The sequence below is a fragment of the Hippichthys cyanospilos genome, chromosome 6, assembly GCF_059441005.1.
Source record: "Hippichthys cyanospilos isolate Australia breed blue-spotted pipefish chromosome 6, RoL_Hcya_1.0, whole genome shotgun sequence".
NCBI lineage: Eukaryota > Metazoa > Chordata > Actinopteri > Syngnathiformes > Syngnathidae > Hippichthys > Hippichthys cyanospilos.
Genome location: NC_142374.1, coordinates 24,120,001 through 24,133,359, shown reverse-complemented (window position 1 = coordinate 24,133,359; position 13,359 = coordinate 24,120,001). Strand labels below are relative to the sequence as shown.

Sequence of the window (13,359 nt, the reverse complement as noted above, 5' to 3'; positions counted from 1 at the left end):
ACCAAAATGGTACAAAAAAAACGCGTCTTTTTAAAATGAATGCACAAGGTGTTTTTTTTTCCCTATATGGTAAATGGATTTTCACTTATATAGCGCTTTTCTAGCCACCGTGTGTTTGTAGAACGCCTCGGCCAATCCAGGGCACCCGATGTTAGCACTAAGCTAACGCGCGATGTCGACGTCACGTCAATTGTGCGACTTGTGACAAAAAAGCCGCGTCCCTAATGTCACGGCTCTATAAAAGACGCGGCCCCGCTTTTGTTCCGCGCGCTCTCTTTCAGCGCTATCATCTTTCCCTCTCTTTTGGACGTGGGAGTGAAAACGAAGGCGGCCCTCGCTCATTCAAAATGGAGACAAAGTGACAACACCCACGCCGGCGCTAACAACTTCTTTTCAGATGGCAAACTCGGCCGCGCTTTCATCTTCTTCGTCCACTTTTTTTTTTGTGTAAAGAGGGCTGAAGTTCACGTAACTTATTCGCTGTCAGCCCTCATTTTGCAAATGGAGATTTGTGCGCTGACGTTGGACATTCCCGTTCGTCCCAGTGTCCACTTGTTGTTGGCTCTCAAATAGGTTCTGAAATAAAGGAGATATTGGCACGTCACGGTCGGGTTGCGCGATTATCGAATCGCGATCACGATATTGGCTGCCACCGTTAATTATGCTGATCCGAAGCGATTAAATTAATATTTAAAAAGCAGTCTACTACATGTCAAATCAAACAATGTGTCATCCTACCACCAGAGGGCAATGTTTTCCACATGACAAAAGCCTCTGCTTTTTTCACCCTAATATATTATTTACCAGTGTGAAATGGCATTGAGTTTCTCACCTGGTTTCTAATCTATACAGTGCTAGCTGTCCATTGAGACCCATTTTGAAAAATCAGATGACAAAAAATTTGAAGTTTGAAATGACCGAAAATAACTAATTAAAATTTGCTTCAATAAGTAGGCTTCATTTTTTTTCAGTTAGCTGTGTTGCCCTTGTGTCGTTTGTTTGAATTATTATTTACCTCTGTTTATTATTATCATTTGTAAATATCCAGCCTGAAAGCCTAGTTTCTATACTGCCTGTTTAAAAAAAAGAGGGCAATAAATAGACGTGTTTGACCAAACATTTTGAATAATTGGGATTGGGAGCAAAATAATAGTGATTATTGTATTATTTTGGCCATTATTGTGCAGCCCTACTTCAGGGTGCACATGAGATTTCAACAGGGTTTCTTGCGGTTTCCTGCGACACAAAAAAAGGTGATTTTTCCTTTCAAATTAAGAGCAAATCAATTGAAACGTGAAGCAATTAGATGAATAAATTCAATATAGAACATGTTTTGCAAAATGTTTCATATCCATCCATCCATGGCGACTACGCAATAGTTGCGTACTGGTATCGGTCTGAAAAAACTTTACTGCCCTATAATGGACTCACTTTTCACATATACGAGTGGGCCAGCATATTTTGGATTTGAATGCCTTATAAAAAAAAAAACATGATAGTTCAGTGTATGTAAATATGTGGTTATTTTTGTAGCTGAGCAGCGGATCTTTTTTACATTCTTGTCATACATCTGGTTGGGAAGTTCACGGTCCTGTGTGCCCCCCCCCCCCCCCCCCCCCCCCCCCCCGGCGGCGCCGTTTAAAAATTGTGGCCCCCTCCATCATTTCAATCGCCCATCCCTGATGTAACCTGACTTTGACTCCTCCGATGTGGGGGCGAGCTGTTGAGCTGCTTAAAAGTGACTCACCCGCCCAGAGTGAAGCTGAAAGGGAAGGGGGGGGGGGGGGGAGGAGGGGGGGTCCCACTTAGTCACAGTGAGCACCGCTGACCTAGGATCGGATGACGGGGGCCGGACTTGTCGCGCGTGCGCTTGTCGGAGTGATTCATCCAAGTGCCCCCCCCTCCACACCCCCCTCCCCCTCCTCCACTTGGCCTCCCACGCCGGTGACTCGCCGCCGCCGCCGCCTGTGTGCTGCCGCTCCTGTTGAAACATTGTAAGAAGTCCCACTTTGCTCGCTAAGTAGCGAAAAGGGAGCCCAGCGTGTCGCCGCTTATCAAAGCAGGCAAAATTTGAAACGTATTTTCGACAGCGTTTTCCTTTAACGGCCGCAGTTTCGAGGCCCACTCTGCATAACTCGCACCTCCAAACTCTTTTTGTTTTGCTCCAATATTCTTCAATCTTGCGGCGAGGCCGGAATCTCGGGTCCACATGCTCACCAGCATGCGTCCTGGAGAGAAACCATTTCTCTGCTCATCTTTGGAGTTATTAAAAGGGTCAGACTAGTTTCCCAGTTAAATCCTCTCCAGATTGTGGATGCGCGCAGTGTTTTACAGATGTTCAGAGTGCCTTGTTTGTTCTTTCAATTCCTTTGGCTGCTTTTCTTTGTTCTGGTGATTGCACGAAAGCTGAGATTACCGCCATGTCCCCGTCAATCAGAAGATAGTTGTAATGTGGCGCTAAACGCGCGGACCGCTTCGGTCTGTTGAAGATCGGATTTTGCGATTGAATTGAAAAAAGTTTTAAATAAAAAATGAAAAGCATCCTTATATTATCTTTCCGCGTAAAAATCTGTTGCTAGGATAGTATGTACTCCGGAAAGTACGGTATTTAAAATACGGTATTTATCTGAAAGCCGGCCGTCCCCCCCAAGTTTCTCCTTCGTTCTCGAGCAAAAAGACAGCGGCCATTCCGGTTTTTACTCGCCGTTTTTGGACTTGACGACTCCTTCGAGAAAAAAAAGCCTAACCCTATCTTCAGACCCAAAACCACATCATTGTTTTTTAGCATCACTGACAAGTCAAATAATACACCATCGGATAGCATTGTGCCTGAATTTAAACAGAGAAAACAAAACGCTTCGGAAGATCGAGAAGAGGAACAAAACAGACACGCCGAAGCTCAACATATGAAAACTCAAAGTAAAAATCGGTCTTTTTTTCCGAAATGGACTAAGTTATGTCAGTGGTTGCGATTCGGAGAAGTTGACGATGGATGCTACTTGTAAATTACTACGTTTACAGTCGATTACCGTATTTTCCTTACTATAAGGCGCACCGGATTATAAAGCGCACCCTCAATTAATGACATATTTTAAAACTTTTTCAATCATGTATAGTAATACTTAAAGTAATAACAATAATTACTCAAATAATAACTGTAAACTCTCAATAGCATAATAACTCAACGTCAATATGAGCTACCTTGTTCAAGTGTAAACACACAAAAGAAACAGGTCAAGCTTACTTTATCACTTCATTCCGCATTTACCAATCCCAATCTCAATAGTCATCCATATATAAGGCGCACCTGATTATAAGGCGCACCATCGGCTTTTTTAAAAAAAAATAAGGCTTTTAGGTGCGCCTTATAGTGCGGAAAATACAGTATCTTAATACATTTTATGGATGGGGCCCGTGTATTCTCCCGTGACCTTTGTAAATATCAGTTCTTGCTCAGGTCTTGTAAATACAGTTTGAACCTCAGACTTAGTCCTTTTTGCTGCCCATTTTTTGGGACTCCAAACATTTCTGGCTTGGTAGCTTTTTAGTACCGCGAGCCCCGAGGACCGGAAAGTTGACGCAGGTAAAATGAGCCCGGGCACGCGCAGCAATCAGGGCAAAGCCCAGACATTCGCCGCCCGTTTACGAGAACTACGCCTCAAACTCGCACCCTGGAATGGGAACGGCGTCCGCCGCCGAACGCGCTTGAATTTATCCGCGGCGAGCCCCCCCCCCCCCGCCCCGCCCCGCCCCGCCCCGCCCGCTCCCCCCTGCCCGGCAAAGTCACCACTGGGAGGCGGCCCGTCGGACCTTTCACAGGAGTATTACAGCACAGTCGGACGCCGCGATAAGCCTCCTGTTACGGCCTCTCGGGACGGGGCCGTACGGGGGCGGACGGGGCCGGCGTATTCTCCCGTGGCTGCGGGGAAAAAGCCGCATAATGGCCGGGACGCATCATGGCGGCGGCAAGCTGAGAAGGCCTGACCTGTGAGTGCGGCGCCGTGCTCATTCCCACACGCCTTCGGCGCGCCGCATAATGACACTTTTTGTTAGTCGCCCAGCGAGACGGAGGAAGAGGATGAGGGATGGGGGAGAGGCGGACCGCCGGGGAAACGGACGGACGCTTCGCGCTCGGCTTCCCGCCGACGTGCGTCGCCGCCGTTGCTTTGGAGGGAGTCGGGGTTCCGGTCGAGGCGCCGGTCCTATTGGAAACCCGGACGGGAGATGATTGGGGCCTTCCGAGGGGGGGGGGGGGCGGCTTCGCGAGTAAAGACGTCCCGATCCCAGACCCGAAAAGTTGTCCAAATTGTTCCAGTTTTTACAAGCTGTAATTTGAACCAAGCTCTGCGAAGCGCTTGTGTTTATTGTTTAGTTTAATTGCGCCAAATTGTGCTCTTGCTTTTCAAAATAAACACGAGTACAAAGGAAATGTATTACATTTCCACCGTCTTTGACGTAGGTCAGGGGTCAGCAACCTGTGGCTCTTTCGTCCTTATGTCGCCACTCTCCGTAGTGGCGGAAAAAAAAGCCGAGAGCTGCGACATCATGAGATTGTGCCGCAAACTTTTTGTTACATTCTAATTGATGCGGTCGCAGCTCTTTAAAGGTTACATTTTTATTCTCGAAAAGAATCGCTCCGTCATGCATGACACCAACCAAAATAACTTGAAAAAAAAAAAAGACAGAAGAAAGGGCTGCAGTTGGCTTCGGGAATGTTTACAACCACAAAAATGCTAACACCAAAGTAATAAAAAAAATAGCATATCTGCAACATTTACTAAACACATAATTCTTCGTCCTTTGATTACGCCATACAATATTCTATTTTAAACACCATGACATTATGTCTAGTAAGATTATTTTAAATCTAACAACCCCGGAAAGGTATTTACCCTAACGTTTGCTGGAGGTTCTCCGTCAAAAAAAAAAAGGTTTATGGAGGTTTGTGGACCCACTGGGCAAATACCCGGCACGCCCAATTTCAGTCCTGTCCTAACTACAGTCAAGCACGGAGTGGTGACAGCATCATGCTTTGGGGCTGTTTTTCTTCCTCTACAATAAGCACCCAGGTCACTTGGGTTCACTTCCAAATCACGTTCAGGCTTCTGCTAGAAAGCAGAAAAACGTCAGAAAAAGCCTACTAAAACATCTTCATCCCATTTATTTATATATATATATATCTATATCACATATATATATATATATATATGTGTGTGTGTGTGTGTGTGTGTGTGTGTATGTGTGAATTTTTATACATTTTAGCCGGCTATTGAGCATTATTTGAAAGTGTTAAGCATTCAGTCAACGAAGGTCATAGTGCGCCACTGTAGAATAGCTCCTTTGTTAGCTTAGCGCTAGCGCTAGTTAGTACGGTAGACGCGCCTCGGAAAATTGACCAAAGACGAAAAAAAATCGTGTACGGTGAGGTGGTCTGAGGTTAAAATACGTGATCTGAAATTCAAAATAAAAGGCTCGCTGTGTTTTTACGTGGCTACTTTTGCGCGTTGACCCGAAAAGTGACTTGGAAACATATTGCGTCGACGAAGCGCGCTCCGATTACCGTTATAATCAACTTGGAGTTTTCTGACTTTTTTTTCTTGTACTGTTATACGGGTTAAAGCCAATAAACATATGAACTCGTTCACTGCCAATGACGGCTATCCACGTCAAACATCCGGTTTTAGTTTTAGCGCCGCTATTTGGGAATCCCTCACAGCTTTTCGCAAATGTTTTTACGCCTCCAAAATCCCGGCGAATCCCCGCCGGCCGCGCCCTCATCGGCCCGGGATCGTTTTTGTGTACTGTAGACAATCCGTCACAGTTTTGACTGGCACCTAACTAATGAGCCTTCGCGAAAAAAAAAAAAAAAAAAGGCTCAAGTATTTTGGCCCCGAGCAAATATCGAAACGGGGCGCGGTGCCGAACGTTTAGAAAGAGGAAAAACTCTGCGCACGTTAGTCAGGATACATGTACTTTATTCATATTGGATGTATGCTTGTTTACATTTATACAAAAATACAGAATACAGTAGAGTTCTCACCCAGATTAGCAGCTGGGCATCATAATAGTAATAATAATAACAATAATATCAATATCTGCCTTTTTTTGTGGGCCCACCAGACTCATTTTAATATCTGGACGTTTTGACTGTCCCACCGTAAAACAAAAAGGAAAAAAAAAAAAAGAAGGTGTTCAGGACCAGTAGGAACAACAAAATTCAGGAGGCGGGCAAAAAAACAACCAAAAAATGTGGAAACAAACGCACCACCACGTTTTCATTCATTCACAGCTTTCGTCGACGAAGAAGAAAGGGGCGGGACTTAGCAGTAGCATCTCGGCGGGGTAAACGAGCTTTTTTTTGTTGTTGTTTTTTTTGGGCGACCACACCGAAACGTCCACAAATGCGCCAAATGCGGCCATGGGGTCCGTCACTTGAAACGGAACGCGCAAGGGAGCAAAAGGCACCGGGGGAATATCATTCCAAGTCTTTCAAAAGACAACTTGATCCATTTGATTACAGCGTGGACGCGCTCGGTAGGAGCGAGTCGGGATGAAAGGGATTCCGTTATGAATAATGCATATGCGGACCGACCCACGTTTTGACAATACCTGAGACTATCGCCGACATTTTTTCAACCACCCTATTATCAGAAAGTTATTTGTAGGTTTTTTTGCTTTGTGAAAAATGTATTCGTTTTTTTCTATTGAGTTTTACGTCATTAACACATTAACATTTTTTTTTTTATGAATAACGTGGGCATTTAAAAATATTGGACATTTTAAGGTGACATTTTTCTTTTTCTCTTTAAACGGAAAATAAAAGCAGTACCTGACACCGTCGTGGACCCTTTACATTGAATTTCAACTCGGTGATTTTTAAATAACACTTTCTTTTCAAACGTATTTACACTCTGGTTGACGTTACTAAATATATATTAAATAGTTTATATATTGACAATACGTGATACCACATGGGACAACGTTAGGGTCTTCTTTCAATCTCATAAAATTGAAACATATATACAAAATTCGTCTCAATTGTTGTTACAATTTGTCTAGTTTGCTGTGGAACTTTGTTTTATTGTCTGTTGATTTATATGTATAGAAATTGTTGTATATATATGTATATATATATATATATATATATATATATATATATATATTGTCGCGTGTCATTGTTTAAAATAAAATTTAGGGGGAAATGTTACTATTTGCGTCAAAGTTATGTTCCGTTTACTGTTTGTGGAGGCCATTAATTGTCGAGAAGATATATACAAAAGCTGCAAATGTATCGTCTGTAAACTATCCCGCGCGTGTTATGGTGCCGATGATTCACATTTGTAGCTTTAGCGCTCTTAGCTTTAGGCGCAGGAAAGACACGCGGCCGAGCGGAAGTATCTGGGAAGACGTCTGCTGTTCGTTAGCCGCCAAGCAGCCACCCAGAGTGGACGTTTTATAGTGTTAGCCTCCACTGGCGCTACGCTAATTGACGTAGCTTTGCCACTTTGACGTGAATGACTTCTGATTTCAGACGGTAAGGCAAAATGGAAAACATATGGGAGATGGCCATGTTTTTTTTTTTTCTTTCAACCGGGCGTGTCATTAGGCTACGCTAGGCTAAAAGCGCTAATGAGCATTCATGGCTTTTTATTTTTTTCCACATCTTACATCGCTTTCCTCAGTTAGCGTAACAGCTAGCGTGCGTTTGAATACAGTGGAACCTTCAAAGCCCGGAAGCTTGGTTTAGTGAGTGTTCAAGGACCAACAGGAAGTGAAGACTAAAAGATTGCGTAACCGTAAAGAAAAGCGGCGGCGGTTGCAGGCATGTCTTTTTTTTTTTCTAGTCACACCCAGTATTGTTTTACAGGGCTTGACTTCAGCGGGCTAATGATGTAGCTTATAATACTGCCTGTACAATTAGGAAAGCTTTTACCGTAACCAATGTTTGAACCTGATCTTAAAGGGACAGTGTGTGAGATTGAGACAGTTTTTCATTCAAAAGGAATCAATTCAATGATTGTAAGTTTCAAAAACTTGCAAATGAATGTGTTTTCATGATTTAAATATAATCAAAAGTCTAATTATCATTCAATTAGATTACATGGGGGGGTGGCACTTCTCCGGGGGCGGCCATGTTTGTTGTAGCTACGGACAATGGTAAAGGCAGCACCTGCAGCGCCCCCTGCTGTCCGAAATGCAAAACGCTCTAAATCTCACACACTTTCCCTTTAAGTCATAGGCTTTATGAAGTGATTTTAATGGAAAAATATGTTAATCAAAAGAGAATGTTTTATAATTTACAGTAGGCCTGTCCCTGATCATGTAATTGTGCCCGATCATGTACATTTTTTTAGCTGATAGGAATTGGGGTCGAAAAAGTCCGGATTTGAAGAAAAATATCATTTTGTTTATTACCAATATTGCGATTTAGGATTCGTAAGAAAAAAAAAACGTTTTATATTATTTGCAGCATCGCAACATAGCTGTAAACAACCGCTTCATGTGAAACTAGAGTCATTGAATATCCTCCCGAAAAATAGCTTATGTACCCCCGCAAAAAAGTGTTGTATATGCTGTAAACAGCCGGTTAGCGTGAGGCTAGTATCACGTAACAATTAAGTAATTTAATCTGCCACCAGAAAAAAAAATGCTGTACCCCCCCCCCCCCCCCCCCCTCCACCACCACGCACGGAAAAACACTGACACACACACACACAAAAACACCAAATTATAAAGGTAGAAAATCGGCAGGTCAAATGGGTTACCATTACCAAATTACCAGATAAAATGGATGAACATTTCCAATGGTAGAGAGTTAGCTTGAAAGCTAACAACGGTTAGCGTCAATTTTCAAACGGGATTTTATTGCATTTTTCTCTTCGGACAAAAATGTTTTGAAAGTTCCACTGTATACCGACGACGTGTTTTTATTCTTTATGTTGGGTTTTCCTGCCCCGTGCCTTATCATCCACCCGTGGGCAAACGACTCCGGGGAATACGCATTGGACGCAAAAAAGTGCTTCTGGAGTCCGGCAATAAATAAATAGAGCGTACAAGGCCCGCGAGGAGACTAAAACGGAGATGAGGGTTCTGGCGGAATGCGGAGGAAGAGAGGAATATCCAGTGAGCGGCGGGAACAAAAAAAGAACCGTCGGCGTGATCACAATCCGGCCTTCTCTTCTTCTTGATTAAAGTTTGTGAGGATGCCATCATGTCCAGGAAGGGGGAAAAAAAAACAAAAAACAAGCAGGTGAAGAAAGGGGCTTCTAACGGGAACGTCAGTTTGTTTTCTTCTTCCCTAACGAACGAAGCCGGTGTCCCAGCAAAAAAGGAAAAGCGTATCCGTACAGTAGAAGGGTCGACGGTTGTTGGTGAGAGCAGACAAAACGCTTTGCCGCTTTGCCGGTGGCGCTCGCTCAGGAAGCGGTTGGATTCTTTTCTGCCGTTGCTCCTCCACGGAATGTCACTTTCGTCACCTGGAAAGACGCGTTTTGTTTTCTTGTTAGTTTTGACGTTTTTTTCAGTCTTGTACCCCCCTCGATTTCAGCCAAGTACCCCTTAACAAAAAAAAAAAAGAGACCTAAAACATTTAACGAGTGTTTGGTTTAACTCATTCAGTGCCAGGGACGGATTTTCACGTTTTTTAAGAGTCTAGACTTTCAGTCCCAGATATTTAAGATTCAATCCTTCGGGATCTGGAAAATAATATCCCTCAAATAATGTACTTGAGAATCGATTTAAGAATTAAGTTTACTGTGCAGACTTTTAAAAAAACATGAAAATACGTCCCTGGCATCGAATGAGTTTTTCTAACTAAAACTATTCAACTATTAGAACCTTTCAAGCTTCATTTGTATTGTTCTGCAAAAAAAAAAAAGACTTAAAACATTTAATCAGTCTTTGATTTAACTCATTCAGTGCCAGGGACGGATTTTCACGTTTTTTAAGAGTCCAGACTTAGTCCCAGATATTTAAGATTCAATCCTTCAGGATCTGGAAAATAATATCCCTCAAATAATGTACTTGAGAATCCATTTAAGAATTAAGTATCTGGGATTTGCTGTGCAGACTTTTAAAAACATGAAAATACGTCCCTGGCATCGAAGGAGTTTATAAATCCAACCTCAAACTTCATTTGTATTGGTCCAGAGAAAATGAATATAAAGTGTCCTCTTTTAGCTCATAGAAGACATCTGTTCTCAAAAAGAAATAGCGTAAATATTAATAAATATTTGTCAACAAAAAACAATCAAAATAAAGCATTACCAGCGGAAGCAGTTGCAGGTTTCATTACACGGTTTCAATCACGTTCAACTTGTTTCTGAAAAGCAAAAACAAAGATGGCGTCAGGAAAAGGAGCCGGCGTCCTCTTTTCCGTAACGAGCCGGCGCCAAAGCCTACTTTTCTGTAATTTGGGAATCTAGCGGGGTCGTCCTCCCTTCCGTCCCCGCGAAGAGGACGCCTTCTCCGGGAGTCTGCGGAAGATCTCGGCTGCTCCGTCGCGATCTGAGCTGCTCGGGGGAGATCGGCCCACAAATCGTTTTTAATACTTCCGTGACGCTTTTGACTGAACGTCCCCGGCAGCTTGAAAGGCCGCCGGCCGCCGCCGCAGTAAATTCCGCGCAAAGATGAAAGTGCCGTAGGTGGCCGGTAAAAAAAAAACGGGGACTCACCTTCCATACGAGCAGCAGGATGAGAGCCAAGAGCGGAATGAAGAGTAAAGACAGAAGACTTCGCTCCACGATCTCCGGAAGCAAACGCGCTTCTTGGTCTGCAACGACGTCAACGTTCGCGTCCGTCAAAATTAGCATCAACCGCGTCGACGTTACCGTAGAACGGAGAGTATCGATCGAATACGGGAGGACGCTAAGTCAAATTGCGATTAGCGTTTGGAAATTTGCTAAATCGGGATTTTGCGGGGTGCAAGACGTATTTACAAAGTCAATATTTTAGTGCGGCGTTTGAGAAAGTTATCAAAGGCAAGTTATGAAAAGCTACTTTTGCTGAAGGCGTTCAAAAGGTAGTCTACTTTTTATTTAATCGCAGGTTTTTCAACACTCAACTACTCCTACGTTCCTTGAGCGATTCGAACCATTTCATCTTTAACGTATTCCTAAAATTCATGCTTTGAAGGCTATCACTTTTTTCATTGCCGGCCTTCACCGTCTTCCCACAATTTCACCTTTTTACCCCCAAAATTCCCCATTCGTTCCCAATGGTGGAAATTTGCTCTCTTTCGGTGCCAAGCGTTATCTGAAAAGGAAACCTCGAGAAGGCCAGTACGTTTATTATTTTCACTCGCTCAATATAATTCTATACATGTATAAGTTGTACTTACTATACTGTTGCTAATTTTTAATGGGTATATAAAATGTTGATGTTTTTACCGGGGGTTTTGCACGTATTAGCTAATTAGCATAGGTTTGTATTGCCCGCAATACGACAATTTCACCTGACCTTCCCCACTCCCGAACGATTATTTTCTCACGGTGGGGTCCACCGTATTCCCCGATCGCAAAGCATTTCCCATCATTCCACATGCTACCGCCATTTTTCATCCCGCTTCCAGCAATCACGCACAGTCACCCCAGAAATTGAAGTTTACCAATAATATTTTCCTGGGATCCAAAAAAGAATAGCTTTGGTTTTTTCTTTGCTTGAAAATATCTAGAAACAATATTCGCTTGTGTTTATCCTCACAAATCACCCAAAATGCGCGTGAAATATTTCGATAACAGTTCCCCCGAGGTTACGATCAGTTCCCGTGAAGTTTTTCGAAGGGACTGATACCGTTTTACACGTTTGGTTAATTCCATTCGATCTATGTCAAGTCACATGAAAAGTTCAAAGGTTTGAGAACGGAGCAAAGCGCGGACACCAAATGTTCCCTCAAAATCTGTCACACACACACACACACACACCAGCTGGACTGGTTTCGCAGCTACGCGCTAACAAGTCACACACACACGCTTTGAAAGACTCCAACATGGAGGCGTGACGTGGGAAGAAGATGAGAAAACGTACGTGTTTGGCAGTCTGTGGACGCGTCACACTCTGAGCTTTTACTGCTGGACGACGGCAATCCTGAAACCAGCAGAGGACAAACGGGGTTTTGGGGTTTAGCGTTACGACGTGTACGACCGTCACCCGATTCCCGCTCAAGGCGCTCGCATCCCAAATGGAGGAAAAAACCTTCAGTCTGTAATTGTCATTTTCACTAACGGTAACATGTGTGCCTGTGCTTATTGGTAGGGTTAGGATTAGGGTTACTTATGTTTTTTTAGGCCGTTTTTTGGCAGAAAAGATCACATTTTATTTGTATAGCCCTGAATCACCAAAGTCTCAAAGGGCTTCACAGGTGAAAAGAGATCACGTGGAGAGACATCTTTTCGTTACACAACAGCAACCCCTGCTCGAAGCTCCCAGAAGGGGAAGGAAAAACTCCCAAACCCCAATTTGGGAAAATCAGAAACCTTCAGAAGGGACCGCGGGTGGGAGGAGCCCCCTTCTACACTCGAAATAATTCTAACGAATAAAACAGCGTAATTCCTCCTAATACATTTCAGTCTTCATGACCTGAAGTGACTTTCGGTTCACAGTTTTGCATCGTCAACAGTTAATAGCTTGCCACACGAAAGTTGTCGGCAGTTAGCCAAACAAAAATCTTTATATTACTCTAAAATAAGAATCAGAGGAATGGACGATTTTAACGATGTTTCCAGAGCTTCGTGTGCATACTTGTTACATACGGGATTTCGTCAACTTTATATTAATGGCATATAGTGAGCAAAGTGGGTAAACTCTGACACGTTTGTAGTGTTGGTGTTTGACGCCGCGGCGCTAGGAATACTTGTGCGGACTCGAGAAACATCAACATTTGATTTGGCTGAGACAAAAGGTCCACTCGCTAAAATAACTTTCCCACACAAAAGAGAAGCTGTCGTTCAAAGTTCAGCACCAAATATTCGGGGAAAAAAAAGTTTCCCGGGGCCGATATCAACTGACGCCCCGCCCATGAGATCACTTTTTTGTTGTTGTTGTTGTTGCCGTGACAGATAACGGATGTAACATGATAGTAACATGAAAGTAAAAGGAAAAAAGATGATTTTTTTATTATTGTTATTGTATTTATTATTTATTTATTATTAGTAAATTACAATGATAGAATATTATTATTTTATCATTTATTTATTAGTAAAATACAATCATAGAATAATTGTGAATGAATAAAAAATATTACAAATATTACATTATAGTTTTAGTCATGTTTCTAGAAAATTATTTTAAAAAATATGTGACACAAACTATAAAAGTACTTAATCTAACAGCAAAAAATACGTTACAAAAATAAAGTCACGG

General features: G+C 42.8%; 2 protein-coding genes across 4 annotated transcripts in view; one reads left to right on the top strand and one right to left on the bottom strand.

Moving 5' to 3' along the window:
- LOC148422911 (uncharacterized) overlaps positions 1–13,359 on the top strand; it is an 85,133-nt gene that overhangs the window by 15,111 nt on the left and 56,663 nt on the right. The window lies entirely within an intron of this gene.
- The window catches only part of kitlga (kit ligand a), a 47,666-nt gene continuing 43,000 nt past the window's right edge, over positions 8,694–13,359 (bottom strand). The window contains exons 6-10 of the mRNA XM_088416458.1: positions 12,025–12,084; positions 10,674–10,771; positions 10,402–10,511; positions 10,267–10,321; positions 8,694–9,476 (exon numbers count right to left, since the gene is read on the bottom strand). Coding sequence (XP_088272584.1) covers positions 10,291–10,321; positions 10,402–10,511; positions 10,674–10,771; positions 12,025–12,084 — 299 coding nt within the window. The 3' untranslated portion in view covers positions 8,694–9,476; positions 10,267–10,290. The remainder of the gene's footprint in view (positions 9,477–10,266; positions 10,322–10,401; positions 10,512–10,673; positions 10,772–12,024; positions 12,085–13,359) is intronic.